The 16,813-nt window shown below is 41.3% G+C and overlaps 1 protein-coding gene across 9 annotated transcripts in view; it reads left to right on the top strand.

The window, feature by feature from the left end:
- LOC117763650 (AP-3 complex subunit beta-2) overlaps positions 1-16,813 on the top strand; it is a 43,472-nt gene that overhangs the window by 15,603 nt on the left and 11,056 nt on the right. For 4 of the 9 annotated variants that reach the window (XM_034588956.1, XM_034588958.1, XM_034588960.1 and 1 more), the window contains exons 4-18: positions 425-520; positions 838-998; positions 1,476-1,542; positions 2,627-2,809; positions 4,415-4,609; positions 6,826-6,923; positions 8,240-8,294; positions 8,408-8,479; positions 8,914-8,976; positions 9,103-9,235; positions 10,012-10,121; positions 10,296-10,472; positions 10,718-10,904; positions 11,527-11,645; positions 16,552-16,666. In XM_034588956.1, the coding sequence (XP_034444847.1) occupies positions 425-520; positions 838-998; positions 1,476-1,542; positions 2,627-2,809; positions 4,415-4,609; positions 6,826-6,923; positions 8,240-8,294; positions 8,408-8,479; positions 8,914-8,976; positions 9,103-9,235; positions 10,012-10,121; positions 10,296-10,472; positions 10,718-10,904; positions 11,527-11,645; positions 16,552-16,666 (1,831 nt within the window). Of the gene's footprint in view, positions 1-424; positions 521-837; positions 999-1,475; positions 1,543-2,626; positions 2,810-4,414; positions 4,610-6,825; positions 6,924-8,239; positions 8,295-8,407; positions 8,480-8,913; positions 8,977-9,102; positions 9,236-10,011; positions 10,122-10,295; positions 10,473-10,717; positions 10,905-11,526; positions 11,658-15,775; positions 15,815-16,551; positions 16,667-16,813 lie in introns of all 9 variants that reach the window. The other 5 variants (XM_034588957.1, XM_034588961.1, XM_034588953.1 and 2 more) reach the window with 2 other exon arrangements.

Here is a 16,813-nt window from a genome sequence, read left to right as displayed (position 1 = left end):
TCTTGTAAACGCTTGAAGGAATTTCTTCGAATTTAATAGACACGTTTTATTTAGACTCACAGTTGAACAATGGATTGAACAATGGATTTTGGTGGTTGCAGGTCAAAGGTCAAGGTTCACGGTGGCCTCACAAACTTGTTTTTAGCCACTTGAACATGATATCTCAAGTCTGCCTTTAGGGAATTTTGCCACAGTTTGATCAGAGAGTCCAGTGGCAAAAGGTCAAAGGTCACATTGACCTCATGAAGTACGTATGTAGACTGAAACTGCACTGGTTGGCGGAGACACACAACCACCATGTGGTAATTGTATTTTTTTGTGTGTTTTAATTTAATCCAAAAAGTTATTGAAAACCATGTAAGGTTTGTTTTTTTCTCTTACTAATCTACATCATTTGGATTAAATCTGTTTTTCAACCATACAGGTGAAGAAGCTGGTCTATGTTTATTTGGTGCGTTATGCTGAGGAGCAGCAGGATCTCGCTCTGCTCTCCATTTCCACGTTCCAACGAGGATTGAAGGTGCAGCAGTTTTCACCTCTGACAATTACAAATAGAACCACATTACTCCTTTTTGTGATATTTTTCCAATTGCTATAATAACAAAGTAGAAATATATCTGTTTGTCTGTACTTTACAAAGTAACCCCTTAGTTTGATTATGTTACTTTTGGAAATAACTATTAGTGCATTTAAACAAATAAATACATTTATTTAATATGTCCATGAAATAGACACCTGCAGACGATTTTGTTTTATTGTTCTACTTTAACTTACCATATAAATCCAGGCTCTTACCTTGAATACCAACATCTGTAATGTTGCGTTGTGCTTTCGCAGGATCCAAACCAGCTGATCAGAGCGAGCGCCCTGCGAGTCCTCTCCAGCATCCGCGTCACGATAATTGTCCCGATAATGATGCTGGCCATCAAAGAAGCTGCTTCCGATATGTCTCCATACGTCAGAAAGACTGCTGCTCACGCAATTCCCAAACTCTACAGGTGACCTACATTCTCACATTTGTAGCTCACATGCAGCCCCGGAAACAATATGGTTATGACTCACTGTTGTGGGTTCAAGCACCACAGTGACCTTGATGGTGATTTTTATTTTCCCTTATTAGATTATGTAACTTCAGTACTTAATAGAGATCTCTACAGGTCATTATAACTTTGATCAGAGAATCATGAATAAGGCAGTTGAGCTTTAAAGAATCTGTTTTGTGAGAGAACAGAAGCCTGTGTCCTAGTTTCAGAGCCACTATCCTGAGATCAACTGTTGTTATGACTTATTGCCCTTATGGAATTATAGCTCTTTATGGCAGTAAAAGGAACATCCATCAGAAATCCATTACTGGTGCAGAAGTGAAATCCATTTGTTTTACACTCTTGAGTGTAATTTTTGTGCTCAGCTGATCACCGGCTCTTTCTCCAACATTTCCTCCTTCATGTAAGTGATTTGTCCCTCTGTGCTCTCAGTTTGGATCCAGAACAGAAGGACCAGCTGATTGAAATCATAGAGAAACTCCTCGCTGACAAAACCACGGTGGGTTTATGCAACTTTGTTAATTCAGTATGATTTTACTCAGGAAATGCAAAATATATGTTTGAAAAACAGAGTGTACGGAAGAACTAGAACCATTTTCTGTTCCCAGCAGCAGCAGACTGTGTTTAAGGCCTTGTCTTTCAAGACTTAACAATTGTTTGCTTTTGTTTTTACATGAGCTGCTGTAATTTTTCACCAAACCACTGGCACCTCCACCAAAGCCAAACAATATCTGTCTTTCTAGCCTCTATAACCCTTAATATCAGATGCATATCCGATTTTATCCGAATAAGAATCAGAAACAGGTTTTTTGCCTGTAGGTTAGTAGGTTTGCACGTACATGGAAGTTTTTGTGGTGAGTTTGTGCAATTTTAAAAATAGAAAATATTTAAAAAAAGGTAACAAAAATTTAATAGAAAAATTAAATAGAAAATACTATAGGCCAATAAAAAGGGATTGTGCAAAATGTAGGGTTATTGTTGTTTGTCGGTTAAAGGGTCCCAGGCCTTATTGATGAGGCCGGCAGCTGTTGGGAAGAAACCGTTTTTGTGGCTTGAGGTTTTGGTCCTAATGGATCCCAGCCTCCAGAGGGGAGTGGCTTAAAGAGTCCATGTCCGCGGTGGGAGGGGTCGGCCACAATCTGACCTGCACGTGTCAGAGTCCTGGAGTCGTGCAGGTTATTTATTATATAATTATTAGTAGTATATTGTTGCATATTAGTTCCTGAGATATTTATTAAAATAATATTACAATTTTAAGAAAACTACAAATCCCTGGATCTGACGCTTTTACTAGATATGCACCAAAATGTGGTTCTTTCTTGGCCCATTCCTCATCCCTCCGACAAGTCTGGTGCAAACTTACACTTTTTAGTCGTTCTGCTAACAAACAAACAAACAAACAAACAAACAGGCATGGGTGAAAACAACCTTTTTCATCACAGACAGAAATAGGCTGTAAATCTTCATTCACAGTTTTTATTTTTATCTCAAGATGTGATGCATTGTGTGCATCAGTAATCCACATAGACAACATCAACCACATGCTGTGAGCATCTTGTTGTGTGCTTGTACATTTGCTGCAGCTGGTGGCAGGAAGTGTTGTCATGGCTTTCGAAGAGGTGTGTCCAGAACGCATCGACCTGATCCACAAGAACTACAGGAAGCTGTGTAACCTCCTGATCGATGTGGAGGAGTGGGGGCAGGTCGTCATCATCAACATGTTGACCCGCTACGCCAGAACGCAGTTCCTCAACCCAAACATGAATGTGAGTGACAAGCACATACAGAATGTTTAGTGTTCCATTTTCATGACTGATTTTCTTTTTAAATCAATAAATTAATCACTTAGAGACAATAGTGCAAAGATCCCAACACCTCGTCCCAATGTGACATCTTCAAGTAGCCTGTTTTGTGACCACTGTGGAACAGTCCAAAAAACTGAAACACAGAACTGGAACAAGCAATTGTTTGGTATTTTGGTTGAAATTAGTCAGATTAAAAAAAGGATTATCATCATTTTTGTTTATTAATTTATCGTCCATTGATTAATCACGTAATCCCTCTGCTGTCTTGGTGGTGCTACAGAAAACTGTATATCAGCTCAACCAGACACAAGAGCAGCTTCTTCCCACAGGAAGTCATACAGTGTCAATAACCTTCTCTCACCAAACATCCACTTACTTCCAATATGCACTATACTGTAACAGTATATGCACAGTTTCTAACATGTATTATATCATCATCACTGTCATTATATATCCTGCATGCTGTGAATAATTGTTTCATTTAAAATACAGGACAAGATGTTGAATATCCCTTGTAATAGTAATGTACATAAATTATTTATTTCATTGAACTACTTTATTGCACAACTTACACTGTTTACAACATACAGAACCAGTTGACTTGTGCACATACTGTCAGTGTGTATCATTTCATGGTGTTTCCACTATACTGCATATACTACAACTTTCTTTTCCCATGCACATTTACACTTTGCACATGCACATTCACATCAACATTGCACTGTACAGTCCAGACCATCCACCATTATAATTCAAGTATTTAATTCAAGTATTTAAATACCATTCTTTAACTTATTTGTTCAGTTTCTTTTGTTGTCTATGTCTTTTTCTATGTAAGTACACGGAGAGCAATGTAAAACCAATCAAATTCCTCATGTGAAAAATACTTCACGCCAATAAAGCAAATTCAGATTCTGAGAATCAATTTTAAAATCATCTTAGCTCTACTGTACAAACACACATGTTTACTAGGTGAACTGTGTAGTACAATACTGCATATCAATTAATCTGAATACATAAAGGACTATAAACTGAATGTTTCATTGATTGTTGCATGTAGCAGGAGTCCATACAAACTCTACACAACTAATTTGCATAGGAATAGTATTTTAGGAGATTACTATGCACAAAAGGTGCATCTTATTTACAGCAGTTCAGCTGTTCTTTCGTTGGATTAAGTACATTCTTTCAGTTCTGCCATTGTTCTGTGCAGAGGCACAAATTGAAATCTTCCTCTCTTTATTTCCCTCTTGCTCCGATGGCCACCTCTGGAGTTGTTTTTCTGTATTTATCAGTTTTTCCAGACCCACCTGTCGACTTATTTTTCTCATGAGCAGCTTGCATCAAATTGAGTCGATTTTCAGAACGTGTCGAACATTGTTATTGCGGTAATTCCAAGTGCATACAGTGTACAAATATTTTGCACAAAAGATTTGTCAGGAGGTCCGGTGATGATGTGTCTCGCAGAGCAAATTACCATCTGGTGACTTGAGGTGACTTGTTAAGATGCCAGCACCTGCTTTCCATGCTAGAGAGACACACTGTTTATCCACACTGTCTCTGCAGGAGTCGCTGCTGGAGGAGGGAGGAGACAAGACCTTCTACGGCTCTGATGAAGATGAGGATGAAGACGAGGAGGAGGACAAAGATAAGAAAGCCGAGGCTGCCACCTTGGCCAAGAGGAAACCGTATGTGATGGATCCAGATCACCGGCTGCTACTGAGGAACACGAAGCCGCTGCTGCAGAGCCGCAACGCAGCTGTGAGAACACTGCGCTTTTAAATTATACACACATCTTACATCATCATAACTCAGCGCCGCGCGATTAAGTCTCCCTGTGATTACCATGGTTACCATGTTAGAGCGTGTAACTGCTTGGTCTCTCAGGTTTGGCTTTCGTCAGAGCTGACCTCGAGTCAGTTTAATAAAGGAAACTAGAATGACAGTAGGATGCATATCTCCTCCAAGGCCTAATGCTCCCTTATGAAACCACATTTTAAGTCACTAGATCCAGATTTGTATTTGGATCTGAACCAACTTTCACACACTCAGAAATATCAGACCCCTGCACATGTCAGCAATGTTAAAGGAGGTGGAACAAAAAGATCCTGGATTTGTCCCCTGTCCCCCCCCCACTGGATCCACAGCAAAATCTAAATGAGTTCTTCCTACTCTCATGTCAATCAATCAATCAATCAAATTGAATTAGTATAGCCCATATTCATGAATCACAATTTTCCTCATAGGGCTTAACAAGGTTAGACATCCTCTGCCCTTAACCCCCAGCAAGACTAAGGAAAAACTAGCAAAAAAACGTAGAAACCTCAGAGAGCCACATGTGTGGATCCCTCTCCCAGGATGGACAGAAGTGCAATAGATGCAGCATGTAACTGAGAACATCAACAAAATAACAGTATTTACAACATTGATCAGAAGAAACAGTTTGTAACATAATGGAGTATGTGAGCAGGCATATTGGGTTTGTTGTCTTGTTGAAGCCACTCAATGTGCTCTGTAATTGATTGTAAATGCAGCACATTGTTCAAGCTATTAGATGTGCTTTCACTTTACTGTTAGGTCCCTTCAAATGGTTTGTTTTGCCTGTTTGAAGCTCCTCTTCTCTTCTTGACTGAATATCTGCGGGAACTTGCCGCATGCATGTGTTTTCCCAAAGGGGCATTGAAAATACAAATGGGCAGGGTTTGCTGGTAGTGATGAACCTACAGAGAATTGTCATCTGAATGTGAAACTCCCCTCTGAGTTTCAGCTCACTTGTTTTATCTGTACTTTCACCTCCCTCACAGCAACAGGCAGCAGTCTAATGTTTTTATTCAGTCTCAAAATGCGCGGACGTAAAAAAAAACACACCCGGCTGTGCAACTGTGGTTCTGTGAGCGCGGGGCTGAGATGAGCGTGAACCCGCCCTTCTCACAACTGCTCAACACCGTGGGACTTTGTTACATGTTGTTCTGGCACTATCTGCTTGTGTTCAGGGCATTATAGAAGTGGCTCAATGTAAGACTTTTTTCTCCAACTCCGACATGTCTCTGTCGTATTCTTAATGGTTCTGCTGCCAAGAAGTGGGGTTAGAAAATCACAGATGGGCTGGGGAACCTCAAAGTTCAACTTGTCGAGTGAGGGAGCATCGGAGCCAGTGTTGAGCAGTCGCAAGCGCGTAGGGAGGGGCGAGTTCACGACTGTTGTAGGAGCAGAAAAGAAATGCTCATTTGGAAGTATGGTTATGCGGTTGCCATTCTTTGCACTCGTATCATATGCAGGCCGTGGTTTTTACAGGCGTGAATTTTAAGAGTAAATAAACACCACAGCAGTCTTTAGAGAAAAAAAATCAAAACCTCACTTGTCACTACCTGCTTAGCATCAAACAGCGGGCAGACACAGTTAGCGACTAGCTGGTGAACATGGTGAAACATGTAGAAGCTAAAGAGCCACATTTCCCTCAGTGCGTTGATGGAGAACAAAACAAAGCTAAAAGGAAAGAGTATATTTGCACTTACATTCACCAGGTAGCCAGAAACATGACCCCAAACGAACGCCTCCATTTGCCAGCACATTCACATTCATTAATGGGTCAATGTTGTGCCTGTTCTGCAGCCGCCAAGTGAATGTAGGTATAATTTGTGTGCATCGAGCTGAATGAGATCTGAAAAGACCTAAAAACAAACTTGAATGACTCATCACCAAATAATTTCTTGCACTTGAAATAACCTTTAATCTTCTCACTTTTGGCTTAGAGCTGCAAAGGGAGTGTGAAACGTATTCAACACACATCTGCACTGCACTGCACTGCACTGCAGTGTACGGAAGTGATGCATTGGTACATTTGGAAATGAATTAATTTACAATGGAGAACAAAGCTTTGGACGTAGTGTTTTCATCCTTTTTATGTATATGAGATTCTATCACTGCAGAAGAATAAGAGATAGACTTAAGACCTATACTTCTGTTTTACACTCCAGGTGGTGATGGCTGTGGCTCAGCTGTATTTCCATCTTGCCCCTAAAGCAGAGGTTGGGGTGATCGCCAAGGCCCTGGTGCGTCTCCTGAGGAGTCACAGGTGAGTGTTTCCGTCTATAAGTTTTGAAATAGATAGATATAGATTTTGGCAGCAACGTGTCCGCCCTGCAGGATTAGCCTTCTCACAGTGTGATCGTGCTGCAGCCGAGAAGTGAGCTGAGGCTGAAGATGCTGAGAGCTGAGTCCCACTTGAAAAGGAATGAAGGAAGGAAAGAAATACTCAAACTGCCAAACAACTACGCAGCCGAATGTGATAAGAGAGAGCTGTAATGACCATGAAAGTCAGCAATGTGGAACAGTATGGCAACAGGAAAATGACGAGTGAGGGTAGTGAAACAAATCTTTATGGCCACGGTTGAGAAAGTGAAATTAAACAGAGAGCCCAGTGAGGCTGCATGAGGTAAACAATGATGCCATAAAGCACAAAGAGTGATGGCGGCTCATGGGCGGCCTCTTGGCTGTAAGTCCTGCACACTGTCAGCCTCTTATTGAACAAGTGCCTCTGTGGCTCCGGGTGGGCTGAAATGGGATCATCATTCAGAAATAACCAAACACCTGTATCTCACTGCAGAGCAATGAGATTCATCAGCTGTCGTTATTTGTGTGGAGTGAGTGGAGCCTCAGCTTTTTTTTAAATTACACACCTTTACCATCTTGAAAAATAAACCTATCTAATAAGAACATTTATTAAAACCAATTATACCAGTCTTGCCCTAGATACATAACAGACATGTAAGTCCAATGAGATCACTGGGGAGTGGTCTGCTTGCTACCCACTAAACACAGAGAAGCAGCCTTTAGTCTTTATGCAGCACAATGCTCAATCCAGTCAAATCAACTTTAAAATTTCAGACTAAAAGAAATTTAACTCAACTCTTTGACAAAATATATGCTGATACCATCATTTCATTTTTAATTTCTATCTAAATTTATTTGTATTATTTTGCTCTTAATTTATTTGAGAATTTCTATACTGACTTCCTTTTTACTTTTACCTTTTTTAATCTCTTTACCCCTTTTACTATTCTCTTTAATTTAGCTCCTTTTTATTAGTAAGTCTAATTTCCTCATGCAAGGAGTTTCAGAGCCATTTGTATACATATATACATACAATATAATATTATATACAGAGACTGTAAGGTAGCTAGCTGATTAAATGTGTGTTGTATTTATGTTAAATGATCTTTTCCTAATTTATAAATATTCAGAATAACTAGTAGCACTGCTGTAAATAGCAGTGGACGTCCAACAGAGCATCTCAGGTCAAATACACAGGAGAGGAGAGAGGAGGTCAGACCTCTTCATTTCCTCCTCCTGCTCCTCATCAACCTCTCTTGTTTCTGTCTCTTCCTCCAGTGAGGTCCAGTTCGTTGTTCTCCAGAACGTGGCAACAATGTCGATCAAGAGAAGGGTGAGCCACACCAGGGGCTGTATTGTGTGTTATCGTGTGTTATTGTGCGGCTAAAAACACTGATGAAGCTGCATTTTAAATCTTTTTTTTTCTCCCTGTCTTATGTTTCTCAGGGGATGTTTGAGCCGTACCTGAAGAGTTTCTACATCCGCTCCACTGACCCAACCCAGATTAAAGTCCTCAAGGTTCTCTTCTGTTTTATTCTTCATTCCTTTCTCTTATATTATATTAAGTCTGAATCAATGCAGGGCAAATAATTCTCTTTACAATCAGGGCATTTGCAGCATCGTATTATTTCAAACCCTGTTACACTGAATCATTTGTGCATTTTGTGTAGGTGTAATTTATCAATGTCATTGTGAATAGTATAAACAACAGGATTTGATTTGAACTCACTCGAGCAAAGAAAGTTGTTACTCTTCTTTACAAAATCAATCCTCATGAATCAGAGCGTAACACCGATGTGAAGAAAGTAAAAATGTTTCAGTGAAGTTGGCGACACAAGTACTAGTAAGTAAACATTGTCGTCAGATCGAGTCTTCACAGTAAATTCAGTGTTGTGTTTCCATTTTAATCATGCAGTATTAAAAGAAGCCCTGTTTTGTCTTGTCTTCTACAGCTGGAGGTTCTCACTAATTTGGCCAATGAGACGAACATCTCCACCATCCTCAGAGAGTTTCAGGTAAACTGAAGGAGAATCTGTGACTCACTCTTGTCTTTAGTCAAAATTGTCCTTCAGCATGGGGGACTTGTCGGCAGCGGGCTCCTTTTATGTCGTCCTGTACTGAGTGAATATTCTCTCTGCTAGACGTACATTAAAAGCATGGATAAAGATTTTGTGGCTGCTACCATCCAAGCAATCGGCCGCTGTGCTACCAACATCGGCGAGGTGAGGGACACGTGTCTGAACGGCCTGGTGCAGCTGCTGTCCAACAGAGACGGTACGTCCTTTAATTTCATCTTCTAGATGCTTCCCAAGCAGTACATGTAATGAAATGAGGATTGAAGGATGTAGATGGCACTATAAGATATAAGCTGTGTCTCAATTTGGGGGCTGCATCCTTCGGAGGCTGCATTTGGCTGCATCACAGCGACACAACTATACCGTTCCAATTCGAAGGCTCCTTCAAATGAGGCTGACAAATGTGTCCTCCCACCCCTGAGCAATGGAGGCTCCACCAGGTGGATCATTCCAAGCACAACATATCCCATGATTTATTGGCTTTAGAGGCAAACTATTTTTCAAAGAGGTATTGGCGGCAGCAAGCGAGGCGAAAAAACATCAGAATAATGTATTTTTAAATGTAAGTACTCGACCCAACAGCAAACGGTACACATGTTAAAAAAAACGTATTCTTAATGTTTTTAATCAACCAAAGCAACTCCGTAGCTCTGTTGCCAGGCAATGGCTGTAAGAACGTAAGAAGACCACTCTGTCTCATTTCGGTTCGGCTGACGCAGTCTACGAGGCCGATGAAGGATGCAGCCGTCATCGGCTCCGAAGGACAGCTTTTGTGTCTGCATACAATTAAATCATATTCATTAGCTAACTATAAAAAGTATAATATTTTGAACAGTTGGCAAAGTATAACAGAAACTCAACTAAAAGAGTGAAGGACTGAATCTGAACTGAATTCATTTTAGTAGAAAGAATAAATATAAAGGGTTACTAATTCAAATTCAAATTTTCAGTGACTGAATTTGTCCTGTTGTGCAGAGTTGGTTGTGGCCGAGTCGGTGGTTGTTATCAAGAAGTTGCTGCAGATGCAACCGGAGAAGCACAGCGACATCATCAAGCACATGGCCAAACTAACAGACAACATCCAGGTGAGAGTCTTATATTCACAAAAATTAGGATTTAGGTGTTTGAATTTGCATGGAAAACATAAAGGGTTCCTGTATGAGCTTGTCAATTGATATTTACTTCAACAAAACCTGAGAATGTTCCCAGAGGAAATGATAGACGTGCACATGCTACATCCATGTAATCTGTGTTGTCAGGTGCCTATGGCAAGGGCCAGTATCTTGTGGCTGATTGGAGAGTACTGTGAGCACGTACCTAAGATCGCCCCGGATGTCCTGAGGAAGATGGCCAAGTCTTTTACGAATGAAGACGACATTGTCAAGCTGCAAATCCTCAATTTGGCTGCAAAGCTTTATCTCACCAACTCCAAACAGGTCATTGCACGTGTTATTCGGTCATGTGTTTATTTGTCACTTGTACTTAACAGTCAACTCAATTGCATCAAATATGTATTCAACAGTAGACTAGTCGTTCTGTAACTGTAAATGTAGATGTCTAAACAACAGGACTTGTTCATCATCATTAGCACGTCATAATACATATGTTTACACATTTATATACTGTACATGCATCTATTCATTGTATATATTCATGTTTTGAATATTGCTTCCCCTCACAGACCAAACTTTTGACGCAGTATGTTCTCAACTTGGCCAAGTATGACCAGAACTACGACATCCGCGATCGGGCGCGCTTCATTCGCCAGCTCATTGTGCCCACGGAGAAGTGTGGGGCTCTGAGCAAGTACGCTAAGAAACTGTTCCTCGCCCTGAAACCTGCACCGATCCTCGAGTCTCCATTTAAAGGTACAGAGAGGATTTAAAAGTCCTCACCTGATCTCAGCCACAAAGCTCGAATATGTCCAGTCATAGCTACGTGTACATCCATGGGTGTGTTGCAAACAGCAACTGCTAGTAGCTTATCATTCTTAACTGGTGCCAACGTGTAAACAAATATAGGCAATAATTAAATACATAGATAAAATAATGATAAATACAAAATAACAATAAATATTGTAAGAAATAAATGATAATAATAAATAAATAATGGAGCTCATGTATCACATTAAAGTGGCGACAGGCTTGACCAGTAACTCTACTCACTTCAATGTCAACACCTGTTGTCACTCATTTGTCCGTCAATGCGCTTGTGTGAGACGTCTTGGCCACTGTAACTGTCTCCTTGGCAACACTGTTCTTCCTGTTTACATTTACCAAAGCCTTCGAGTTATGGGAGCTGTAAATTGATAATGCACCATCAATATTTTCTGATATTACACTGATGCTCTAGTATTTAAATCTGTGTGTGGGGCCACAGTGTTACACTTATACCTCTGTTCCTGATCCACTGAAATGAGCAGTGTTGTTCTTCTCTCTGTGCATCCCTGCTGTTTCACTCCCCTGATTCCATCCCCTTGTGTTTTTGCAGATCGAGACCATTTCCAGTTGGGTTCATTGTCCCACCTGCTGAATGCCAAGACTGGGGGCTACCAGGAGTTGCCTGACTGGCCTGAAGCTGCCCCAGATCCCTCCGTGCGCAACGTGGAGGTGAAGGAGTCTGTGCGTGCAGTGGGAACAGTAACATACAGAGACACAGGGGCCCTCTGGGGTCTCCAGGGGCCCCAAAAGATGGAGGGGAGCGAGGGTTGCTCCTGCCCCAGAGCAGTGCCTCAGAGGAGTTGCACAGAGTCACCAGAGCCTCACTTCCAATATAACATTGATTCCTCATTCACCAGCCATTTTTCATTCATTTACTGCCCCATCAGCATTAACAGCTCATCAGTAACATGCATCCTGTTTGGCCTCCAGCTGTTCCCACATGCTGCTTAACAACTCCACCCACTATGGAGGAGAATGGGCCCCAGAGGAGAAAAGAGGATTAATTCTTAGAGCAAAAGTAAATCAGAATACTCAATTCAGATCCACTATGAAAACAGTCGGAGTTGCTGAACTCCTCGCCCTCGCTGCTGCACTTGCATCTGTTCGGCAGCAGCTCGCTCGCCCCCGTCCTGGTAATTTCGTTTTTGAGCCGATGGCACATGTGATGCAGAAGGGATCAGATCTCAGAGCAGCAGTTTTCCCTGTCTCTGCAGATACCTGAGCCATGGGAGGTTTTAGGTGGTCGGCACCTACGATAATAAAAGTAGTTTTTTGCAGAGATTCACATGTTACATTATATGATAAATATATTTTTTGCTATGTTTACATTCTTATGGATTAAAGGTGAACAATTTGCTAATATATAAATACAATGTACGTAAAGCATCCTCTTTCCCTCCATCCCCTTCACTCCATGTGCCATCGGTTCACAAGCAATGTGTATATTTATAAAAGAAGACATAAAATCAAGTTTGTCACTTCTTTGTAAAAATCAAGAGGTAAAACCACTTGATTTGAAACAGCAGGAGTGACCTGTGAACTTGATTTTTTTGTTCTTGATTATGTTTGTTAATCATTGATCTAATGGTGCAGATATTTTACTCACTGCTCAATGTTTCATACTCATTATTAACTTGCTGTTTACTTGTGACGCAGATTTCAAGATGAGGCCACGGGTGCATTTTAATTCGATATGACTGGAGTGATAAAAGAGAGAGAGGGGTCAGAACAGGCCACACCAGGAGACTTGTGTTTTAGATAAATTGTTGCATTAGTGCTGACCATTTTCCAAAGCATTTATTTCACTTCTAATTTGCCTAAAACCTTCCATCCAGATATTTGTTTCCCACGCAGAAACTCTTTCCCAGTGAGAACAATGTCTTGCAAATGATTTACAGATCACACATCAGCATGAACCCTGCATGCACCTAAGGGGAACTAAACTAACTAAACTGGAAAACCACAGTCGCTCAAATATTGCAATAGAATCATATTTAACTTTATAATGATGATACCGGTTGAAGAGACGTGTTGATTCAACTTTATGAGGAGGATGTAGTTCGTGGTGCTGTTGAAATGTGCTGTATTTTACAGAGGCGTTTGTGTCATGTAGCCGACCATGACTAATGTAAAGTAATGAAAACACATCAGCAACACTATACTGCATCCCTCAAACTGATCATCAGCACCTCTCTAAGACTGTTTCAACCCAAACTGAACCTTTAAGACTGTAACGATGGTATTAATATACAGGATATACTGTTTTCATAGGTTTATCAACGGATCACTGAGCTAAAAGATAAAAACATAAAATAAACACCTGCGAATAAATAAAAAATGAAAGACAAAGAAAGATAACACTTGTGTAACGCTTGTGTAGGTTTATGTTAGTCCATGTAAATTCCCTGTGTTTGTCTGCACAGAAAATAACAAGCAGGGTCTTCAAAGTAAGTGCTCAGCAATAACAATACCATGTTATTATAGTGTATGTTTACTGATGACGGACTTCTACAGTGTTTCAAGCATATCTCAAATCTAGGTCAGTTGATTTGGTGTATTAAAATAACTGGTATGCAATGGTCTAAAAAGGATGATGTGCTTTGAAAAATAGTCTGCAATAATGTAAATCTGTACATGAGTCGTAGTTGAAAAGTAAAAACAGGCAAACGCACCAGTATAAACTTAGAGGCAGCACTTTGCTTGGTCAGGGTCCCAATATGTCCACTGGTGATGTGGCTGAGGGCCACATCACATGCTGAGGGTCAGTGGAACCTCTGAAACCTCTCGGCCCCTCTAACAGACTCTCCCTCCGCAGACTGAGGAGGTCATCACCACCGGCGAGGGGCGGATCAGCTTGTTAGGGAAACGGAGAGAGGTGCCCCCCCCCCCCCCCCCCCCCCAGTTTGGGAGTGCAGTGTTTGTTGTGATGACTGCTCTCTCTTTCCTCTTAGAGTCTCTGTTCTAGCCTCGTGTAGACCTGGTATTAACATCCATCCCTGAGAGATCCGATCACAAGTGGTCAGCGCTAAGTTCTACATTTGGATGCGTTCAGACCTGAATTTAAAGCTGACCACTTGTCTCTCAGGGTGGATGTTAATGCCAGGTCTGAATGAGGTCTCTCTCTGGTTGTCATTTCTTTATGGTAGCTGCTGATGGTGACGCTGATAAGGTTAATTGATGAGATTTCTGTGCCGACAAACTACACCAATTTGACAGCTGTCTTTGTTCCACCTAATATGTGGAATAATAGTTCATCCTAAAGCTTAAAGCTTGTTTAAGTTCTAACTAAAAGCACTTGTTTACGTAACTCAAAGGAGTCTTACTGGACCTGCGCTGGTTTTTCCACCATATCACCAGCAGCTGAAATTTGTTCAGTTTTGCAGATGTTTAAATTTCCGATTATTCTCTTCAGTATTCTGTTTTCTTCAAAGTCGAGTTGCAAAGTTTATTCTTGACCTTGAAACACACAGTTTGATGAGACAAAGGGCCTGCACTGTAACTGTGACCCACCGAACTGTTTCCTCTTTTGCACCTTGGTTTGGTCTCATGAAATTTGTGACACAGTTTGTGAATGTGTCGCAAATGTTGTTGTTGTGTAGTGATGTGATTTCTCTCTTGCTCCATGATGGCTTCCCCACATCTCAATGGGGTTTTTTTTCCTCTTTATTCAAGAACGGGGTCTTTGAGTTTGAGAGAAGGTTCACAATTTGTACTGCTTTCCGTCAAAACCCTGCACTCGCACTCAAACAGACCCTGCTTGTGCTAGGATTTGCTCTGCTTGTGCTCAAAATGTGCGCTTACAATATTTTGTTGCATGGACAGATTTCCTTCGCTCCAGCTTCAGCTCTTCTCCACTCACTCACGCTGCCTCTGTGCTTGTTTGAAAGTTAGTTGTACTTCGTTGAGAGTCACCTTATGGCAGTTAATTTGGACTGCACTGTTGCCCTCCACGGCTTTTCTATCATACCGGCTTCCCGACTGAAGTAAAGCTACCACACCTACAACGAGGACGGGGGACTATCTTATTATGTCAACACTACACCTGGCATTCTGTTGGTTGCGGAATTTTGACAGAAGAAGCTGGAGTGCAGGAAATCTGTCCAAGAAACAAAATATCTGAGTGTAAGCTCACAGTTTGAGCACAAGCAGAGCGGATCAAAGCACAAGGAGAAGCTTTTTGAGTACGAGCACAGGGTTTTGAGTGACAGCATTACAAAATCTGAATGAGATAAGGTCTCTTACCAGGAGATTTATTGACACTAAAAGTTCTCTCATTGAAAACCGCGCTAGTGAATAAAGATAGAAAAAAAAATAAACAGACACCTCCACCTCTTCATTTAGTCCATTTGAATCTAGTAGAGCCGCATGCTCCATTCCTGATTAACACATTCGTACTGTCATGTCAACATTTTAGCAGCTAACAAATGTTAATGTTGGCCCTTTTGATTTCTGCAGTGTTTAAGTGTATATTTAAGTATATGTTCATTATAATTAAGTTATATTGGAGTGAATTTTTCCAGAAAAAAAACATTTAGTGTACGTAATAGCAGCGTAACAGACAGATGTGCTAAATGAGTATGCTGTGATGAAATTTGGGGTTTATTTTTGTCTCTGTGATCTTCACACCTGTTCTCACACATTCTTCTTTTTAGACCCAGAAATCCTCCTGCTTCTGTTTTCTCTTTTACTTTCCTGACCTTTCTCTCTGTTTCTCTACAAAAAAAACAAAAAAAAGCTCCTCCCTCCTTTCTGCTCATCTCACCATCATCTCAATCTTTTTTCTTTTCTGCGTCTGCCAGGTTTTTACGCTGCTTGAAAGAGTCACAACATTAACGAGTGTGAGTCAGTTAGCGGCAAAGAGCCACATCTCCTTGAGCCTCAACCCATATAGCTGCAAACAAATCCCAAGTGCTTTCTGACTCCTCCCCCCGCCTATAATGTAGTCGCTGTTCTGTGCTTAGCTCAGCCAAAGCTCCCCTGAAACACAGCACCTTCCTCTTCCTCGGTCTCTACCATTAAAGAAGTGATTCTTTTAGCGGGGACGTGCCTTCCTCTGACACGTCGAGATGCATTAGCGACCATGTGGGTTTTTAAATGGAGTGTGGGGATGTCCATGCTCATTCGCTGATGCTGCTGGTGAATGAGTGTGGTCGCAGAAAGACAAATAGCCTCTTTCTTTAAAATGTGAGAGGATAATCACCACCCGTCAAAGACATCACTTCTCTTAATGGAACTGCTCCCTTTTATTAAAAGAAAAGCATTTCTGCTCCTGGTCATGAAGGTATCACCTGGTGCTGACAGCTATATGTGCAAAAAAGAAAAGACCGAAAGAAAGAAAGAAACGCTCCATACAAGTGTGTGGTCTGTACTGAATTTGTTGTCTGACATGTCAGATCTAAATGCAGATCTGCAGCAGGGATGGCTGGCTTCCTTTGGCTACATCACGCCCAGGCAGAGGCATTCATGGCCATGCTACTGTACTGTAATCTGCCCACGCCTCTGCTTCTGTCTGAGGTCTTTTTCCACCGAGGCCGAGCTGATGGCTCACTGTTTGATCTCTGTTGTCTTCTGCCAGGTGCCCGAGTGGACCAAGTGCAGCAGCCGGGAGAAGCGGAAGGAGAAGAAGGTGGAGAAGCCGTTCTACTCGGACTCAGAGGGCGAGTCTGGGCCGACAGAGTCAGCTGATAGTGGTAACTGTAGAGAAAGAATTTTGGATCCGCTTGATTCAGATCTGCACCAAAGTTAAATAAATTCTTCCCTGACCCATATCTAATCCTTCCACCCAGCGACCTGGTGATCCAGCCAGTAGTTTTTGTGTAAAACTGCAAACTAACAGA

The sequence above is a fragment of the Hippoglossus hippoglossus genome, chromosome 6 (assembly GCF_009819705.1).
Source record: "Hippoglossus hippoglossus isolate fHipHip1 chromosome 6, fHipHip1.pri, whole genome shotgun sequence".
In the NCBI taxonomy this organism is placed as follows: domain Eukaryota; kingdom Metazoa; phylum Chordata; class Actinopteri; order Pleuronectiformes; family Pleuronectidae; genus Hippoglossus; species Hippoglossus hippoglossus.
This window is presented reverse-complemented; position numbering and strand designations above follow the sequence as displayed.